General features: G+C 48.6%; 1 protein-coding gene across 1 annotated transcript in view; it reads right to left on the bottom strand.

The window, feature by feature from the left end:
* Positions 1 to 18,578, bottom strand: part of Mahj (LisH and WD40 domain-containing protein mahjong) — an 83,242-nt gene that overhangs the window by 38,156 nt on the left and 26,508 nt on the right. Inside the window, exons 9-14 of the mRNA XM_077690285.1 lie at positions 16,121 to 16,279; positions 15,756 to 15,796; positions 14,531 to 14,965; positions 10,666 to 11,085; positions 6,702 to 6,804; positions 3,236 to 3,352 (exon numbers count right to left, since the gene is read on the bottom strand). Of these exons, the coding sequence (XP_077546411.1) occupies positions 3,236 to 3,352; positions 6,702 to 6,804; positions 10,666 to 11,085; positions 14,531 to 14,965; positions 15,756 to 15,796; positions 16,121 to 16,279 (1,275 nt within the window). The remainder of the gene's footprint in view (positions 1 to 3,235; positions 3,353 to 6,701; positions 6,805 to 10,665; positions 11,086 to 14,530; positions 14,966 to 15,755; positions 15,797 to 16,120; positions 16,280 to 18,578) is intronic.

The following is an 18,578-nucleotide window of genomic DNA, read 5'->3' on the forward strand; positions in this document are numbered from 1 at the left end:
TGAGTTCGCCATACGACCCCTCCCATTGGTCGGCGCGACTGCTGTCATGGCGGTCGCCATCATGGCGTCTGCTACGCACGTCTGACGGAGTCCGCTCTTCTGGCGCAGCGCTCGCTTAGAGCAGTTTTTTTTACAGTTTCTTTTAATTCTTCCATCGCGTACTTTCGTGAATGATGCCAGGAGACGTACGTTTGAAGAAGACGACCCGTAATGCGCACGGGAAGCGAAAGCGTCGTCCGCCTATCCCAAGGTCGCGTGGTGCGACTTCGGGCCGCTCGACTCCGCCGGATGAGAATCGTTCGCCGCCTCGTATTGCCTCGCCTGCCCCATCGCCTGACCAACCACCTCCGGAATCCATACCTGGCCCAAGCACGTCCTGCCGGCTTGACACGAGGTATTACACGGCGGAGGAGATCGCCGCGCGTACGGAACACGCGAACGAGGTCAAGCGCGGAATGGAGACCAAGTCAGCAACGCAGCGGAAATTCGACCTCCTTGAAGTGGATTTGGCGCACTCAGAGGAAGAATCCGGCACAGATTTTGCCTTAGTGGATTTTGCAATGCTGAAGGACCTTTTTGCGCACGTCAGGTGCGGCAAGTGCGGGCTGGCGGCGCTGGATTTGAGGAAGCCTGACCGGCAGTACGGCCTCGCCGTGAAGCTCGAGGTGACGTGCTCGGTTTATGAACACCGTGTGGAACGTTTTTCCTCGCCAAGGACCGAAGGATCTGGCAATATCACTCTTTTTGAAGTGAATATGAGGGCTTTGAAAAGTATTCAAAGCATCGGGAAGGGGGTGACTGCTCTGTCAGATTTTTGTGCTGGTATGAACTTGTCCCACAGAGGCCTGCACCACAAGACATTCCAAGCGCACTTGAGGAAAGTGGTTCAGGTTTGCGAGGACACTGAAGCAGCCTCTGAAGCTGATAGTGTGCGTGCCATCAAGGACTTGTACTCGGACCTTGGTCAGCCGCCAAACAACATAGATGTGATGTTTGATGGCACGTGGATGACAAGGGGACGGTTGTCACACATTGGAGTGGGCTGCATCATTTAAGTGTACACCGGCTTGGTGATTGATCATGTAGTCCTCTCTAACTTTCGCTTAGGTTGCGCCATCGGACCCAAAGCTTCAGATGAGGGCTACGAAGATTGGCTGGCAGACCATGAGTGTCAGCGAAACATTGACTGTGGTGCAGGGCGCATGGAGGTAGAGGCAGCCCTGATAACGTTCAAGCGCTCGCTCTTCAAGAATGGGCTGCGGTACACAACCGTGATGTCCGATGGAGATAGCCGCACCATGCACGGCTTGAAGGAAAAAGGCGTCTATGGGTTTATCCCCATAGGCCAAGAAAGTTTGCCTTTCGGCTACATTTATTTTCCCCAAAAGACTCTTTTGAGGGCCAACAACATGATGCATTTGCGGAAAACGCACTGCGCAGTGTCCCACCCCTGTATCCTCTCAAACTTCCAGCATAAAAACCGCGAATGAAATAGCCTCACCAAAGAACAAAAAAAGGGGGCACCTAAAGCAAGTTTCACCCTCATACTGTCGCCGTACACAATATTCTGGGTACCACAGTGCACTGTAATAGATGATGGCACTTCACGAAGGACTGTTGCAGTTTTCACGACGCCAGCAAGACACCACCAGATTTCACAACGCTAACAAAATGCCAACCGATTCGAAGTCGATAAATTTTGCTAAATTCCTGATGGGGTCCGTTACTTGGCCTTTTGTATCTCCAGTTCTAGTTGACATTTTTGGAATCCAAAGACAGATTTGAAAATGGGAAGAACATGTCTTTGTTACTGGGAAATTTTGAAGCTACACTACTGACGGTTCATCTCATAACACATGGCCAAACTTCAAATGCAGTTTTCTCAGTTTCATATTTTTGGACACTTCCCTCAGCCTTACGCAGCTTTTTGGAAACTTCTTTTTGCTTCACAAGGTCAATCTTGGTACCATTTTTTTCAGTACAGCCTGAGGCAGCCGATGACATTCTTAGTTTTTCTGTTTAGGCTACGCATAAATAATGACTTGCAGTTATTTTGATGAGCCAAAATATCCGATACTGCCATTTTTTGTACTTGACAGATTTTTTTAGGATGCCGTGACTTTAGAGAAAAACGAAGAATGTCATCGGGTATGGGAACTCTCTGGCTATCCATTCATGTAATTAAAAGCGACAACATGCAATGCGAAAGTTCATTAAAGCTGCGTAAGAAATTACCTCATTGCGGTTTAGACTTTGTATGATAACTTTTGAACTAACAGCACCAGCTCAAATATAATTGCATATTTGAAATCTACAGAGAAAAGCACATCCGTGTGCAAATTTTTATAAGTTTCTACCCATAAATAAAAAAGTTAGTTTTAAGACCCTCGTCCCCCCTTAAGCTAAAGGCTCTGGAATACGCAGTTGAGTATGGGAATCATGCAGCCTGTGGACATTTCCGAATTGACGAAGCGAACCCTTGACAAACGAAGATGAGCTGAGTTCAGTAAAAACGCTGTTTGTTGACCAACTGTGTACGCGTACATTTACTGCGAAAGGTATATTGCCTAATGCATCATTTTTTTTTTCGTTGCAGCGATATAGTTTCCACAAAATTACTTCGCATAATAAACGCACCCCCAACTTTGCTTCTGTTTTACGCAAAAAAAAAAAAAAAAAAAAAGCGCGTTCATTACGCGAGTAAATACGGTACCAACTTCAGCAACTTACTACTAACTACTAACAACAAGCTAGCACTTAACGAGCGCACTGAAACGCAGCTATGATAAGCACTGCGCCAGCATCAGACTGCCGAAAGGAAAAAAGAAAAGGAAGGAGTGGGTCAGGGAACAAACGCGTGCTAAGGACATATTGGTACAAATTAAGAAGAAGAAATGGACGTGGGCAGGGCATGTAATGCGAAGGCAAGATAACCGCTGGTCATTAAGGGTAACAGAGTGGATCCCTAGAGAAGGAAAGCGCTGCAAGGGGGCGGCAGAAAGTTAGATGGGCAGATGAGATCGAGAAGTTTGCGGGGATAAATTGGTCGCAGTTAGCCCAGGACCGGGGTAATTGGAGAATAATGGGAGAGGCCTTTGCCCTGCAGTGGGCGTAGATAGGCTGGTGGTGATGATGATGAAATACACTGCAAGTCAAAATGCGACACTCCTTCGGCCAACTGCCCGCACGCACGCATATACACACACACACACAAAGGCAATGCCCCTTTCCATACCATGATGCCGTTGTTGGCACGGACGCAGGTCCACATCTTGCTCAGCAAGTCCTCGCCACTTTTGATGGCCCGTTTCCGCACGCTGCCCGAGACCACGCGGCCCACGCCACCGCCCAGCTGTGACCACCACAAAACAAGGCAACAATGTACGGACGGCCCTGCACCACACCTTGTGGTGTCAAATGCGACACACGTGGCCCCGCACACTGCCGACACGAAAACATGTCGAGGTGTAAACAGTGGTTATCCTGTAAAACCCAGAGTGGCCAGGTCATTTCTCCTGGCCTAGAGTAGAATGGGTCACAGCATGGCTAATGGGACGGGTGACAACGTTTGCTACGTGCAATAGGGCTGCTACTGTTTGTAATACCATTACAAAAAAATATTTTTTACAAAACTGCTTTTTGCTGCAGTCGTCCAAATCTCAGTTTATTTTGTAATTATCATAAATTCCCAACTCCTGGACAGAAATAGGCGGGCTTCGAAGATTTTAAATGTCGCCATTTAGAATTATGAACTTGTATCCAGGCGCATTCCTTCCCGTTACGCTACTCCCAAGCCTTTACACCACCAGAAGGATCAGTTGCCGTGTAACCGCCACATTCGTAATATTGTACATTCTGGAAACCTCACTTCAATGGGATTCCCAGTCACTTTCTTACAATCAACATCTGCTCCAAGATTGTTTTGTGTGAGCTACAACTGATCATTTTTTTACATAAATATCCGAAAAGGCGACAGAGGTCACGATGCTCAACTGAGACAAAACAGAATAGGAATACCCAGGACAAAAAAAAAAAAAATTCCTGATCACCACACGCCAAGCAAAACCAGGCAATGGAGAGAACTCAGAACAACGACATCGCCAGCACAATCAACTAGTTTTCCCATTTCGACGGTACACTCTTACAGTTTGCAACTGTCAAAAATTTTACGAGAGCAAACCATCAACTTTTTTTCCCCCTTCTTTTCAACAATTATGCAGTTATCGCATTTTAAACTGTATTCTAACCTAATTGCACCAAATCTACAAGAAGAAGGCATGAACTGTACTCACATTTCTGTTATATAAATTCGCTGTGTATCTGCTCAATTCACTGCAAATGTCGCCTGAAGACAGTAGTGTGTCCGCCGTCGCTGCCACATAAATCCCTTCAATTTTACCGAATGCCACTGCTCCACGCGTGTTCTATGCACCACCTACTGGAACCTTTCGCTACTGTGGAACTTCTTCGAATGCCGCCAGGAGGGCCAGTGTCATGGGCGATGGCAGACATGGTGGGCAACTGTATTTTTTCATTCGCTATTGCGAAAAATCAAGCATCCATATATTTTTTTAGAAACACTACGAATATGTTCTGTATTGATGTTTTGTTCCGTATTGAGATATGGCTTTGCGTATATAAACGTATTGTTCAATATCTGCGTTAACTCTGGCCGGGTGGCTGAATCGAGAGAGACAGAAAGACCAAATTTCCGCGTCCAAGTAGTCCAAGACAGACTATCGTTTTTATTTACCTGCGAAACAGGCCATAGCTGATATAAAAATGTAATTTTGGATTTCTTCGGGGTTCATGCACCGAAGCTGGACAGGGACTTCTAATTTTAACCACCTCCGGATCTTCGATGTGCACTAAAAAAAAACCGGCTGTCACTGCTCAAATTGCACCCACGTCCTTGGGCTCAGCAGCACAATGCCTTAGCTACTTAGTCACCATAGTGGGTACATAACTAATTCCAACCTGAGGAGTGCTTCATAAGATTTCGGCAATACAGTCTGCTTTTGTTCATTCAGCCAAAATGCATCCACTAAAATTTTAATCTAGGCTAGAAATTAAATCAATCGAAGTAACAACCTACAGCTTCGCACACCCAACAGGAAACCTAAGTGATTGAATCAGTGATGCGAGCGAACAGTAAAATCCACAGACAAAGGTGGACCACCCCCCCCCCCTTCTCCATAAAAATGTGGACAGCTTTGTATTTTAACACAAAAGTGTTCTCTTCCGGGATACACGAAGATTTCACTGATGTCATATCCGTCACGGAAGTGACGCCAGTACAACGAAGCAAGCGGCCTGTAAAGGGTGCACCCCTGCACACAGGGTCTACTTGCGGGGAAGCAACCTTTAACTAAAGAGTATGTTATAGTCACTCGTTTTCGGGTTTTAACACGAAAGTGTTTTATGCCGGGATACACCAAGATTTCACTGGCGTCATATTCGTCACGGAAATGACGCCAGCACACCTCTGCTGAAGCGACCCGCCGGCAGGACGTCGCTTGCCAAGCACACCCACAAGACAGCCGCTGATCCACAAATCATGCTCAGCTGCAGATTTCGCTGCACATTTCGCTTTCGTGTTTTACTGATTCCTATGACAGGAATCGACCACAGTTTTTTTTGTTTTGTTTTGAAGGAGAAGTGCAGACAAGTTCTTTTTGCAGTACCTTTAAACTGAGCCCGCGTTGAAGCAGGCCCCCAATCCAAGAAAACAGCACGCCGGCAAGGTGACACTACAGAGTGGACAAAGCAGTCCCGTCTTTTGAATGGTACATTAGTCAAACCGCTGCCCGTGGGCCATGCAAGCGAAACGTGCCACCATCATATGCAAACCGAGAGATGGGGGTGAAAACTGCCGCGCAAGGAAACTGTTTAAATGGCACTGGCGCCTCAGCCTTGGGCATCATCCCCTCGGGCCGAAATGCAATAGGCCCACTCAAGCCTTACACCCAAACTGCATCACCATGTTCTCGTTCGCGACATCAGGTTAGCGTACAACTGACCCTGGCTCGGGCGTGGCTGTGAAATGGCACGAGCCGTGCCACTAAACTATGCCAACAGAGAATAATACAGATGGGAAGAGCTGCCAAACCTTTCACACAAGACAAGGCCGTGAAAAATGTGGTTTACACAGGCCGAATGGGTGCTTGTACGCAACGGTAAAATGAAACCATGACATGTTTCACCCACTACAAACTGTTCTGTTCATCGGGATGTTCTTGTACAATTACGTGCTTGCAGGGGAGAGGGCTAACTCGCCGCGGTGGCTGAGTGGCTAAGGCGTTGCGCTGCTGACCACGAGGTCGCGGGTTCGATTCCCGGCCGCAGCGGCCGCTTTTCTGATGGAGGCGAAAAGCAAAAACGCCTGTGTGTACGAGATTTCGGCGCACGCCAAAGATCCCCAGGTGGTCAAAGGCGCGCCTCATTGCTTACGTTGCATCGGCGCATTAAACCAATCAATCAATCAGCAGGGCTAAAAAATGAGGGGAGAGGGTGAGAAATGTGGATGACAATGCACGCAAAAAAAGCCGTACACATAAAACATGATACGCAAAATATTTGATCACACAATAGCAGTGCAATTTGTCAACCCATGCTGTTGCTTTGCCCCATTTCGAATCGCCTAAACCGCTGTCTCTCCACTTGTGGAATGCTCGAGTAACATAGGCGGCTCCTCCGCTCACCCTGGACATGGGTCCACAGACGCAGTTGATGATGACGTTCAGCGCCGAACGCTGCACGTCAGGGTCGGCAACAATCTCCCCGTCGGCGGCAGCCAGGATGACGCTGGGAAAAGCAACAGGCAATACGTGACGGTTCAGCCTTGAATGACAAACGCTTTCCTGTCCCGCTGCTCTACTGACAAGATGACCCAAAGCTGCAGCCACTAAAGTAAGCACGACCTCACACTGTACCAGTACCATATTTTTGCGCTTATAGCCCGCACCAAAAATGTGAAAATTTCAGGGGTTAAGTAGAGGTGCGGATTATACGCGAGGCAGTTCCTGTGGTGCAGCTTCACCGCAATGCGCGTTGGGCCGTGATGCCCCTACAGCAGTAATAGCGACTAAGCCACTGTTATCCCGCTGACAGTGCTTATTTTGCACACACCGCTCAACAACATACCAACTGAAAAAATTGTATGCGGCAAGTAATCTAGTTACGTAGTCAGCTAGGCAAGTTCTTTTACTTAAGGGGGGACGCGGCTTTCAACTTCGGAAAAATGACCAAAACATCGTTTTTTTTAAACCCACATATTCGGCTTCTATGTTTCCTATTCTGTGCGTCTGCAAAGTTTTTACGCTGAAAAGCGTCGCAAAGTGGCATAAAAAAATACTTTTGTCAGGCGCGGTGACAAACTATCAGCGCAAAAGGGCGAAAAAACGGAAATTTTCGGAGCGCTCTATCTCCGCAACGGTACCACCGGGCGCGGCCATTTTGATATGGTTAGTTCGGCCGAGCGATCGTCTTTCCGGTTCCGCTCGTCTCTTTTATCTTCGTTCATTCACAAACGCACAAACGGCAGAAAAGAAACGACGCACAAACGACGCTAGAAATAGATGCTGAAGCGCTATTCGTCCTCCGGTCGGAGCGCGGAAAGACGACCCTCCTGATTGGATGTCGCGGGCGCAACGCAAGATGGCGGCCGCCTGAGCTGCGTAGCGAGCGGATCGAGTTCATTTTCGCCGCTTCGCTCGGCCGAGTTTCTGTTCAATCTGTGGTATTCAACACGGACGTTATCGCGATGGGAATGCCAGAGATAACGAGCCAGATTACGGGAAGTTGTGTGGCTCGAAAGGCGGAGGTCATCGAACTCTTCGTGGTGCGCGTGACTCTACCGTCGCCAGACCCCGGAGGGTGATGCGGTGTGCGCGCTTGCGATAGCGGTTCGTGCAGTGAACTTTTAGTTGGATTTGCGATGTTTACACGCTTAGTTATTGCTGTGTTTTGACTGTGGGCTCGCTAGCCTTGAGAAAGAAACGGTCGACGCGTCAAACGCTGCGGCGCGCACGGCATAGCCGACGCGCATTGGAGCATCACATGACTGGGCAACCGGTTACGATTGAACGCCAGTAGTTGTAATTAATGCCTGCGACGTTAGATTTAATCTTAAAAGCGACCTGACCAGCCATATCAGGTATAATCAAAGTTCGATATGTCGCGGTAAGCGTGCGCTGCGATGCGCGCGAGCCATATCGCCTTTCTTGCGCAACGTTTCCCGTGCACTTGTAATTTTCATGCAAACAGGTTTGAGTTAGTAATATAGGAATAAAAATATGCTCTCTGCGTTAAAAATGTACGTTACTGTGGCAGCATTTAACAGTGATTTTTTTAGGGAAATTATCGATACCATTGCTCAGGGTAGAGTGTACTAGTACACTCTACTCAGGGCATACTGGCTGTGCTGCGAGAAATATTGGATGCCTTGAATGCCAAAAGTAGTAAAAAAATATGCTCTTGCATTGAAGTTGGGAGTTATGCAGAATACTCTACCAAGCTTCAAAGTAGCTCATTTTCATCCTTGTGGTATGCAAACTTTTGGCAATGAACACCTGCACGTATGAGCACTAAGTTGCTGTGCCAGGCAAGATAAAACATAAAAAAAAGCCAAAAATGTTTAAATTTAAGTAAAAAATGCTTAACTTGTTGCCATGGTGACAACACTGCAAAAGGAGGTTGTCCAGTGCGATACAGCCAACCAACTAACCTACTTTGCATTGAAAGCCCATTGAAACCCATCTCCCCTCCGTTTGGTTTGCAAAGGGGGGTATGTACTCTTCACGGAGGAGCTGAAAATGATGTTTGCTGGAAAGAGAAAGGCTGTAAAAGGCACTCCAATTTCAAGGCAAGGCCTTCCAGAAGCCCCATGTTCGAAAGGACATGAAAGGCTACAACTGCGACGACTTTTGATATGTGAAACCTATGTTGCAACTTCGGAAGCCGTTTTCTCAAAACAGTTTTTTTTGCCACCTGTGTCGCTTGTCCCAGGGATTTCTTCGTGACCGCTGGGTCTATTTTGATTCCGTTTCTTGCATTACATTCCTTGATGAACTGTTCAGGTCGTGACACTTTTGGTTTTCCAGATTTGTTTTTTGTGATTTTTTTATTCGAATAATCGTTCACAGTTGACATGCCTGTTGCACATAAACCTCTAAAAAAATGAAAACTAAAAAACATTGTGTTGTAAAAAAAAAATTCTAAAACTGTCACGACCTCGTCCATTCATTTGGGAGTGCAAAGCATTTCGAACAAGTTTTCTATCGTGTTTTATAAGCCGCTCAAGCTCGGTACAAGCGGAACAGAAAGAAAATTTCATACATAAAAAAGTTTTCAAAATATTACTTTGAAATTTTTATGGTGATATCACAGAAGCATTTCCAGTTGCTGTGCCAATTTTCATCAAAATCCACAAAGAAATAAAAAAGTTGATTTTGAAAGCCACGTCCCCCTTAAACAAGTGTGTAATGTTGCTTGAGGTAGTAGCTTTGCTCCATCCTTTCATGCATAAAATAGGCGGGTAATACGCTGGGATATATATATTTTTTTCTATTTGTAGACGGAAAAGTGGGCGTGCGAATTATATACGTGAAAATACGGTAGTTCTGGGCCACTCGCTGTGATCAATTGCGAGTTTCCGGTGCACTGTCTAGCAGTGCACACGATCAGGCTTTACCAGTGTTCTTTGTGGCATGGTTCAGCTGGCTTCTCCAGGTGCCGTCACATTCACCTGCCAATTGGCACGCACTCGGCTCCTACTCTGGAGACTGGTTTGATCGCCACACGCACTCAATCTTCACTTCAACGTAACTACTCTACTGTATCGAAATTCACTCACATAGGCACTTTGGTACAAATTCCAACAATTTCACAAGAGTTTCTAAGCTCATAACAGTGGCAGCCATTCTCAGTACCAGACAATGCCTCTTTTTTTTTTTTTTTTTGCCAAATGTGGCACTTAAGGCTTCCACACTGAATTCAGCGCCCTTCCACTCTGTGAAGAAGGATGACCAATAAAACTGGGTGCAGAACAAGGGGTGGACGGAACAAAACTCGTTTTTTTTTATAACTTGCGAGTGAGAACACTTCCTGGCTAATTAGCTGAATATGACTCGCAAAGACTAGAGTTATAATCTAGCGGACAAATGCACAACTCTCCTATTCCCTCTTGCAGACAGTAATTCCGTAACATCTACAACTTCAACTTCAAGTCAACACCAATATGGCTTGTCAGAAATAAAAATTGCATTTTTGTATTCGTTTCCAACTAGTGTGCAGGCAGCTACAGGTGTTGGATTTCCCGCTGGGTATGCATCAATCATCCCCTTCCCCATCATCAAGTACAGACTTCCTGTGTCATTAAATCAGACCTCCCCATTTCGGGCAGCCAAGGCCCCGGTCCCCTTGCGCCGTTCTTCCACTACGGGAAGCACTGTTAGGCGTCATTCACACAGCTGTTTTTCCTGCCGTTCCGTCACCGTCTTCCATCATGAACGATTGAAAGCGGTGCACCGGCGACGCTTCTCATGACGGAAGGCTTTCATGACGGCATCTCTCATGACTGACATCTTTCATTACGGAAGGCTCTCATGACGGAAGGCTCTCATGACGGAAGATGGTGATGGGACGGGGAGAAGCAGCATCCCTCACCTCATGCCGGCGGCCGAGCGCACCTGGCCCGAGGGCAGGCTGACGTTCTGGCAGAGGGCGAGCTGGGCGCGGGGCACCACGGAGCAGACGGCCAGCACGTCCAGGGCGGCGCGCACCGTGTCCGCCTTGCCCGAGTGGTTCCAGTCGTAGGCCAGGGCCACCGTCTGCAGCAGCAGCGACACCCCGCCCAGCCGCACCAGCTCCTCCACGGGCGCCCACCGGCTGCGCACGGGCAGCAGCTCCAGAAGCGACCACATGTTCTCCGACACCGCCTCAGCCGAGAAGCGCGCCGCCCGGCACCGGTGGTTGCCGCCCGTGCCGGCCACTGCCACCGTCGTGGTTGCGGCCGTCGCAGCTGCAGCCGCCCCTGGAGTGACCACCGCCGGGCTGGATGACGACCACGGCGGCTCGTGGTGGGACCTGCGGTTAAGGTTTGGACACCTAAGCACTCTTTACGAGTTCTGAATACAGAAACGTTAGAAGTCCAATCAAACACCTGAGAAGCTTTCTTGAAGCCCTTTGATTAGTCTTCTTATGCAGTGCAACTACAGTAGTCAACCGATCTTTTGGACCTGGAGGGGAACGACAAATAGTCCGAATAAAAAAGCAGAACGAAAAATCTGTGAGCCATTACTCCTATGGGAAAAGTGGCGGTTCCTCGGGAAAGTCCGAAATATCCAGCAAGTCCAGATTTTTAGAGTCCAAAAGAACGGTCAGCTACTGCATATGTATTGGGAGAGTTGACAGCAATGGTGGACAAATAGCATTGACAAGGCCCATAGTGACGCCACTCAGGGTGCCGTCATCACAGGCCACGTCATTTCTCAAAATAAGTCCCCCTCTTTCAGCTTAGACTACTCGCTGAGCAGTTTAGATGACGCACTAAAAGCCACAAGATTAAACAAACTACATGCAGAGTGGTCCTGCTGTGGCCACCACTGTCATCTTGGATGCGGCAGTGGACTCAGACGCCGGATCACGAACCGCTTTCAGTGCCCCGATCAAGTTGAACTCTCTTCAGTTGGTGTCTACTGCAAGTTATCGTCAAAGGCCACAAAAGGCAAGCTGCAAGCCAGGTCAAGTAAGAAATGCTTCAAGCTGCTACAGCAGCTCCCCTGGCAGCAGGCGACTTGAGCCACGGACAACCCTCTAGTATACATTATAGTCGAGTACAACTGAAAACCAACAATGGAAGTTTGCCCCCCCCCCCCCCTCCACCTTATCACCGCAGCCGCATGAAGCAGATGAAGTCGCGTGTACTACCTCCTTTCAAAATGCATGCGCACGCTGACATCCAGGTCTGTCGCTTGCTGCTTTTAACTCGTACCCGAGTATAGGTTGTAATCACTGGGGTGGTGGGCATGCTGGCAACCAGTGTTGCCTTAGCAACGGGGCCGCAAAAGCTCCAACATGGCGACGCACGGGCGAGGCCGTCCTACCGAGCTCAAAAGCATTACCTTGATGTTACCTACTGTTTTGCGCAGGGTCCTACAGCCTACCTGTCGCAGGACACAAGCGAAGTCGTCGGCACAGATCGGCTGACTGCCACCTGCAGTGTTTTAGTACCGATCACTTGCTCAGCTCTTGGCGAACGCTTTCACTGCAGTCATTTGGTCACTCACCGATAGACGTCGCTAGACTCCCAGCTAACAATGCGCTCACTGCTACACTGCTACCACCGTATCTTAACTCTGAGATTCGAGATCTGTTTGAAATTTTGCGCCATAATAATGATGTATGCTCCTTGGGAGGTAGTGCCACCTCTTAGGATTTACAAGAAGCGTTTAAAATTTGATTGTGCTACCTTCTTGCGGTGATAAACAGAACTTTCTAGCTTCAGCACGTTACAGCATCTGTGTCAACGCGTCTCGTGGTTTCAGTTTCGCAACATGATTGAAATGGAGGAGCGCGAAACTTGATCGGCACTTCCTTGCAGGGGCGGCGGAAGTTGGTGCTGCTTTTATTTTGTTTATCACTGACGCTCACTAGGTATTCTCGCTCTCCTTGCTTGGAACTGAAGTAGCCTACTCAGAGACTCCGTTGCGGGCGCGGCGGAAGTTGATTTCTGTCTATACTGGCGCTGGTGTTAGCTCGTGCATCACCGACGCGAACGAGATATTCTCGCTCTCCTCGTTCACTGAGTTGCCTTTGAGTTCTTCAGATGCACGGCAAAGCGGCGACATGGCCCAACGAACTGCCCGTTCTCTTGAAACTGACAGCTATGACTCTTCAGACTCTGAGTTTGCTCCTTTCACCGAGTCCAAATCGGAAGAAATTCCTTCTTCGGACGACGAACTGCATTCAGGTACCTCCGACCTCAGTGCAGCCGCAACATCACGAAAACGGGCAAGATGCGACGATGCCCGGTGATTTTTTGCCATTTCTTTTCACCTTTGACGACTTGCAATCAGGGCAGGTTGCGGCCTCTCTGCTCCCGCCAGAAGCAAGCGAATTGGCTTATTTCCAACTGCTTTTCGATGAACAACTGTTGTCACTCATCCGACACGGAAACGAACAAGTACGGGAGTGAAAAAGCAGGCGCATGTCACTCCAGCACATCGCGGCTCCGAGCCTGGGCAGCCATGGATCTTCCGGAGCTTTACTGCTTCTTGGCAATAGTGCTGCTTATGGGCCTGGTGCGGAAGAACACCCCACTGGTCGACGGATACGATGCTGGTGACCCCGTTTTTTTAGGAGTTTTTTCTGTGAACTGCTTCGCTCTTCTGATGCACGTCCTGCACTTGAGTTCGATAACGGAGCAATCCGATCACCCAAGGGCCATCAGACCGGTAATGGAGGCCATCCAGGAATAATTTTCAAGCCTTTTCCTTTCATACCAAGATTTACACATTGATGAATCTCTGATGCCTTGGAGAGGTTGCCTTTTATTCCGGCAGTACATACCATCCAAAAGACGCTGGTCTGGAGTGAAGAGGTTCATGCTGTGACAGGAAAACCGGGTATGTCCTGAGGTTTCTAGTTTATACAGGAGCTACAGTTAGCCTGGCCAAAAGAAAGGAGCTTGGACATGCGAGCTCTGTTGTTGCTGACCTTCTACTCTGTTTGTGGACAATTGGTATACAAGCCCAGTGCTGTTTGAATTTCTGCAGAGCAACAGAACAATTGCATGCGGAACTGTGCGAATCAACAGGAAGGGCCTGCAGTCTTTCAAAAAGAAGATGAAGGAGGGTGAAATAGAAACCTTCCACACAAAACGCTCTGCTTGCCTTGAAATGGTGCGACAAGCACAAAGTCACTATGTTGACATCAATGCATGGACCCCAGATGCAAGACTCCGATAAAAGTGGACAGAGTAACCAGAGAGAAAAAGAAAAAGCCCGCATGTGTACTTATATACACGAAGAAAATGGGACTCGTTGATAGAGTGGACATGCAGCTGAGCTTCAGTGAAAGCATCAGGAAAACTCCGAAGTGGAACAAGTTTTTTTCACCTGCTCGACATATCACTGCTGAACACGTTTATTCTCTACCGCGAGAGAACTGGCATGACGGTGAAGGTTGCTGTGTTTAGAAAGAGAGTTGCGACCCAAATATTGGAACAGTACAAGACCCAGATCCAACGACCAAGGCGTGGACGACGAACCACAGACAATCCACTGCGACTGACAGCCCGCCACTTCCCAGAGAGGGTGCCTCACACCTCTTCCCAAGGCAAGTCACACGCAAAGAAGATGTCGTGTGTGCCAACACAACTCGTCGCTCCAAAAGGAGAACAGACACGCGCTTTATGTGCGCTTACTGCATAGGCACTGTGCGTAGACCTTAGACGTGAAGTGCTTAAATTATCGTCATACCACCGCGTTAACATCATGGAACCCCATGGTGGTTGTGACGTAACCCTCACCTGGGTGTGGAAACAGAAGGCGCCGTTGCCGACACCGAGTGCGGCGGCGGCGGCGAGGTCGAAGAGCCGCCGCCCACGCTGGCACTGCCGGAGGAGGAGCTGGTGGTGGCGGCCGCATTGTTGCGCGCGTGCGACCGGCGCAGCTGGTCCGCCTTGTGGGCCAGGTGGGCCTCGCAGTAGCGCTTGAGCGCCACGCACACGTGCCGGGCCGTCTGGCGGCTGGCAAACACCTGGTCGTCCGAGGGCGTGGCCGCGTCGCTGCTGCTGCCGCGCACAAACACGTCCAGGGTGCTCATGACGTTGAGCAGCTTGCGCAGGCCGTCCTGGGCGTCGAACAGCTCCAGCAGCGAGCGGAACGGGAAGGCCAGCCCGAAGAACATGGTCGCGTGGCAGCGGCTAGAGTCGTGCGACCGCTCCAGCAGCCACAGCGCGTACCTGCAACCACGCAAAGGACGGTTGGGGTGGGAGTTGCCCAGCACTCCTAATCCTCAGACAGTGCAGGAAGGTGTTGAGGATACAACTTCCACATCGTCTTCATCAACCTCAACATCTCCCACAACACCTTCCTGAGAAAATAGAGAAAGGTGTTGAGGAAACATCTTCCACAACATCTTCCTGGACCTCAACATCTTCCTAAAGAAATAGAGGAAGATGTTGAAGAAACAGCTTCCACATCATCTTCATCAACCTCAACATCTTCCGCAACACCTTCCTGAGAAAATAGAGGAAGATGTTAAGGAAACAGCTTTCCCATCATCATCTTCCTCGATCTCAAACATCTTCCACAACATCTTCCAAAGGAAATAGAGAAAGATATTGAGAAAACAGCTTCGCTCAAGAGCCTCCACTCTTGAGCGACGTTATTTTTCCTGCTGTCCCATCCCTGCCCTTTCGTGCAAAAAACAGTTGTTGAGCACTCACACTGCTTGCACATGCAACGTCTATCATCACCATCCCCGTAATTGTTGTCTTTGGTCATGGCATAACGGACCAAAACTAATAACTCTTGAGAAAAACACTGCCGTTGGGAACTCTGAGGCCCCAAACCTTCCAAATGACCGTCTGTGTGCTTGGTTTGGTGTTAGGTTACTCTGTAGAGAACAACATTTTTCATCGCGCAGCTTACGTGGTGGCTATCTAGTCATGTTCACAAGCAATGAATTACAACTGAAAAAGAATTTCATGCCGAGGGAGAAGAAGAAGCGAAGCTGGACTGCCAACTTACGTAACCAAGTCCGACAGCACAGCCTGAGGAAGAGTGCAGACCTGGAAAGAAATAAAAGTCAGCATGAGACACACCAAGCCAATGTGCAAACACACGAAGATCCCAAGCACTGAGACCACTGGCTGAAAAGGTGTCGTACCATTCGACGAGGGAACTAAACAGTGTGCACCTCAGCCTGAACCTTATTAAAGTTGTTTTCTAAAATCTAGGTAAGGTGGCTCCTGAATATTCCAAGGTGCTGGTACTTTGCAAAGCAACACACTCATGTAGGGACCACACTTTTATAGTACAAATTCGGTTTGGGCCAGGCAGATTGGGACAAAACTCGACAATCGTGGAGGAGGAAACGCTTCCTCTCCCCTCACCCTCTCCATGGCGTCCTCGGAGTAGGCCAGGTAGTAGAGGCAGATGGAGACGCCCGTCGCCGCCACCGACGGCCGATGGACTTCCAGCAGACGCTGGAGGCCGCCCACGTTGATGAAGTCCAGGGCAAACTTCTTGTGGCACAGCAGGGCAGCCAGGTACTGCAAGCGTAACAATAGAGAGAAATAAAGCACGGACCCCGACGAAGAAAAAAAATTGGCCGCCTATCTGCTCACTTTGCTGCAAATGTCGTCGAAAGACGATAAATAGCCTTCTACCGCTCCTGCCACATAAATACCTCTCTTCTTTTACTCTCCCACTTTGCGTTCCTGCCACGATAAACAGTGGAGGTTAGCTCAAGTCAATTTTATCGCGTCCCACTGCTCACACGCCATCTACAGAAACCTTTTGTTACTGTGGGACTTCTTGGAATGCCGCCACAAGTGTTTTTTGTATTTTTTGGGCGAAACGTTTTAATCAAGGTGTATTCTTTTTGCCTGCCATCACAAAACCGTGCAAACATCACTTACGTACTGATGCTTTACCTCAAATAAGCCTAATGCTTTGTTTGCTCAACTACATTGACAAATTCTGGCCCAGTCATTTCAGTATTTTCCGTCTTGCCATGCCGCAGTCTTTGCGGGAAGACTAGTACACGGGGCAAACTGCGATCACTTCCTGGATACATTTCAGCTTCAGTAGTTCGGAAAGGTTTGGGCTCTGTAATCTTCTTGTTCAAGAGCTCCTTCAACTTTGGCCGCGTCGCTGAATTGAGGGACAGGCAGACAGGCCAAAATTTTCGCGTTTAAGCAGCCCAAAAAAAGACTTCTGTCCTTCAATAGGGAAATACAGCGGCCAGTCAGGCACCACACAAGCAGGAAAAAAACCAGGAGAGTCTGCATATTTTCCCGCCATTTTAACTTCCCGTAATCAAAGGTTCAGTTCCCTTGTTGTAACGAATATTGACCTGTCAATAGATACACCAACTAAATTAGTCCCCCCCCCTAAAAAAAAAAGAGAAGAAGACGAAGAAGAGATTATGGTGTGTGTACTATTCCGCAGAGCTTGACACTTGTTCAGCGCAGTTGCTCTAAAATTTCTGCGTTGACCTCACGGCCAACCGACGATGCTATTGTCGCTGATGGCACCGGAGAAACCGACGCAACTGATGACGAAGACGTGGTCTGCCATGCAGACACGGTCGACGTGCCAACGTCGTCAGAGGCACTCGATACGGTTGACTTTTTACGTCATTTCTTAGGCGCCCATGGCGACGGCGAAAACGGCATCAAAGTGGTGGCCACCACTGAAAGGGAAGTTGTCGCTTGCGATGTCCGAAACAAAGGCGCATCGCAGACTCTTCTCCAGCTATGTCTAGCGGAGAACGAAATAGGAAGTGGGCACACTGAGCAAGCAAAATATTTGTCTTCTATTCGACTACCGTCACATGCGTGGTTGCGTAGCAGTACAGTGGGCCGTGAGGCGGTTTTCTTCTTTACATGCTTATCGTTGTGCACCGAACTGAGCATACATTGGATATAATGAAATACTGTATAATGCGGAATATAGGTTGAGATTTTTTACAGAAAAATTTGCCGAAAAGTCACCCCTCGACCTATATTGCAGTCATTTGGGAGTTGTCATCTGGCGTCTGGGCAGCCCATCGAGCCCATCCAAACCCCAAAGGCCACATCGCCACCACCATCAATCGGACGCGACGCCATCTTTGTTTTGTTGCTTCTCTTGCTGTCGGCGAATGTGTGCGTGCTATTTTCTTCTTGCTCAAAATGAGTTTAGGCACTTGGTTCCAGTTCACAGCAGCATTTAAAAGAAAAGTTGGGGGTTTTCCAAGGCCAATGACGTGTCCGCCTTGCGCCGGTTCGGTATCACCAAAAGAAGTGTTGCTAGCGGCATTAGCTGAAGGGGCAGCTCTCGGTATGCAAAGCTCGAAAGACCTCGCTTCATGGGCGCTGCTCTGTGCACCTGTGCTGCTGTACAAAGGGGCAAATTTTGTCCGCTAGCGTCGTGCAATGTCTCTACGCATGGATACCCCAAGATGTTTGCTGACCGCCTGCACAGACTGGCTGTCGCTACGGACTGCACACGAGTGTCCCATGCTTTGCGCTCGCTTCACGATCACATGGTCTTGCGAGTGTTTAATAAGTGCTGCATAAGCAATTCCTTGGACTGCACCGAGGACGACCGGCTGTGTGGGCGACAGCGAGCCAGAAGTAGTCGTCCGACGATACCTCAGACAGTTTTAAATGAGTAATCTGAGACGAAACAAGTTATAGTCTCAATAAAACAATGGTTGGAACCAAATTTTTTTTTTTGCATTTTCCGGCTACAAGGTAAGGGGGTTGACCTATATTCCGCCTCGACCTATATTCCGCATTACACGGTAAGTACAGGTCCCCTTCAACTTTGTTATAACGAGATTTGTGTGCATACGATGACACA

Source organism: Haemaphysalis longicornis, unplaced genomic scaffold, assembly GCF_048455015.1.
Source record: "Haemaphysalis longicornis isolate Haplotype H1 unplaced genomic scaffold, Haemaphysalis longicornis Haplotype H1 scaffold_10, whole genome shotgun sequence".
NCBI lineage: Eukaryota > Metazoa > Arthropoda > Arachnida > Ixodida > Ixodidae > Haemaphysalis > Haemaphysalis longicornis.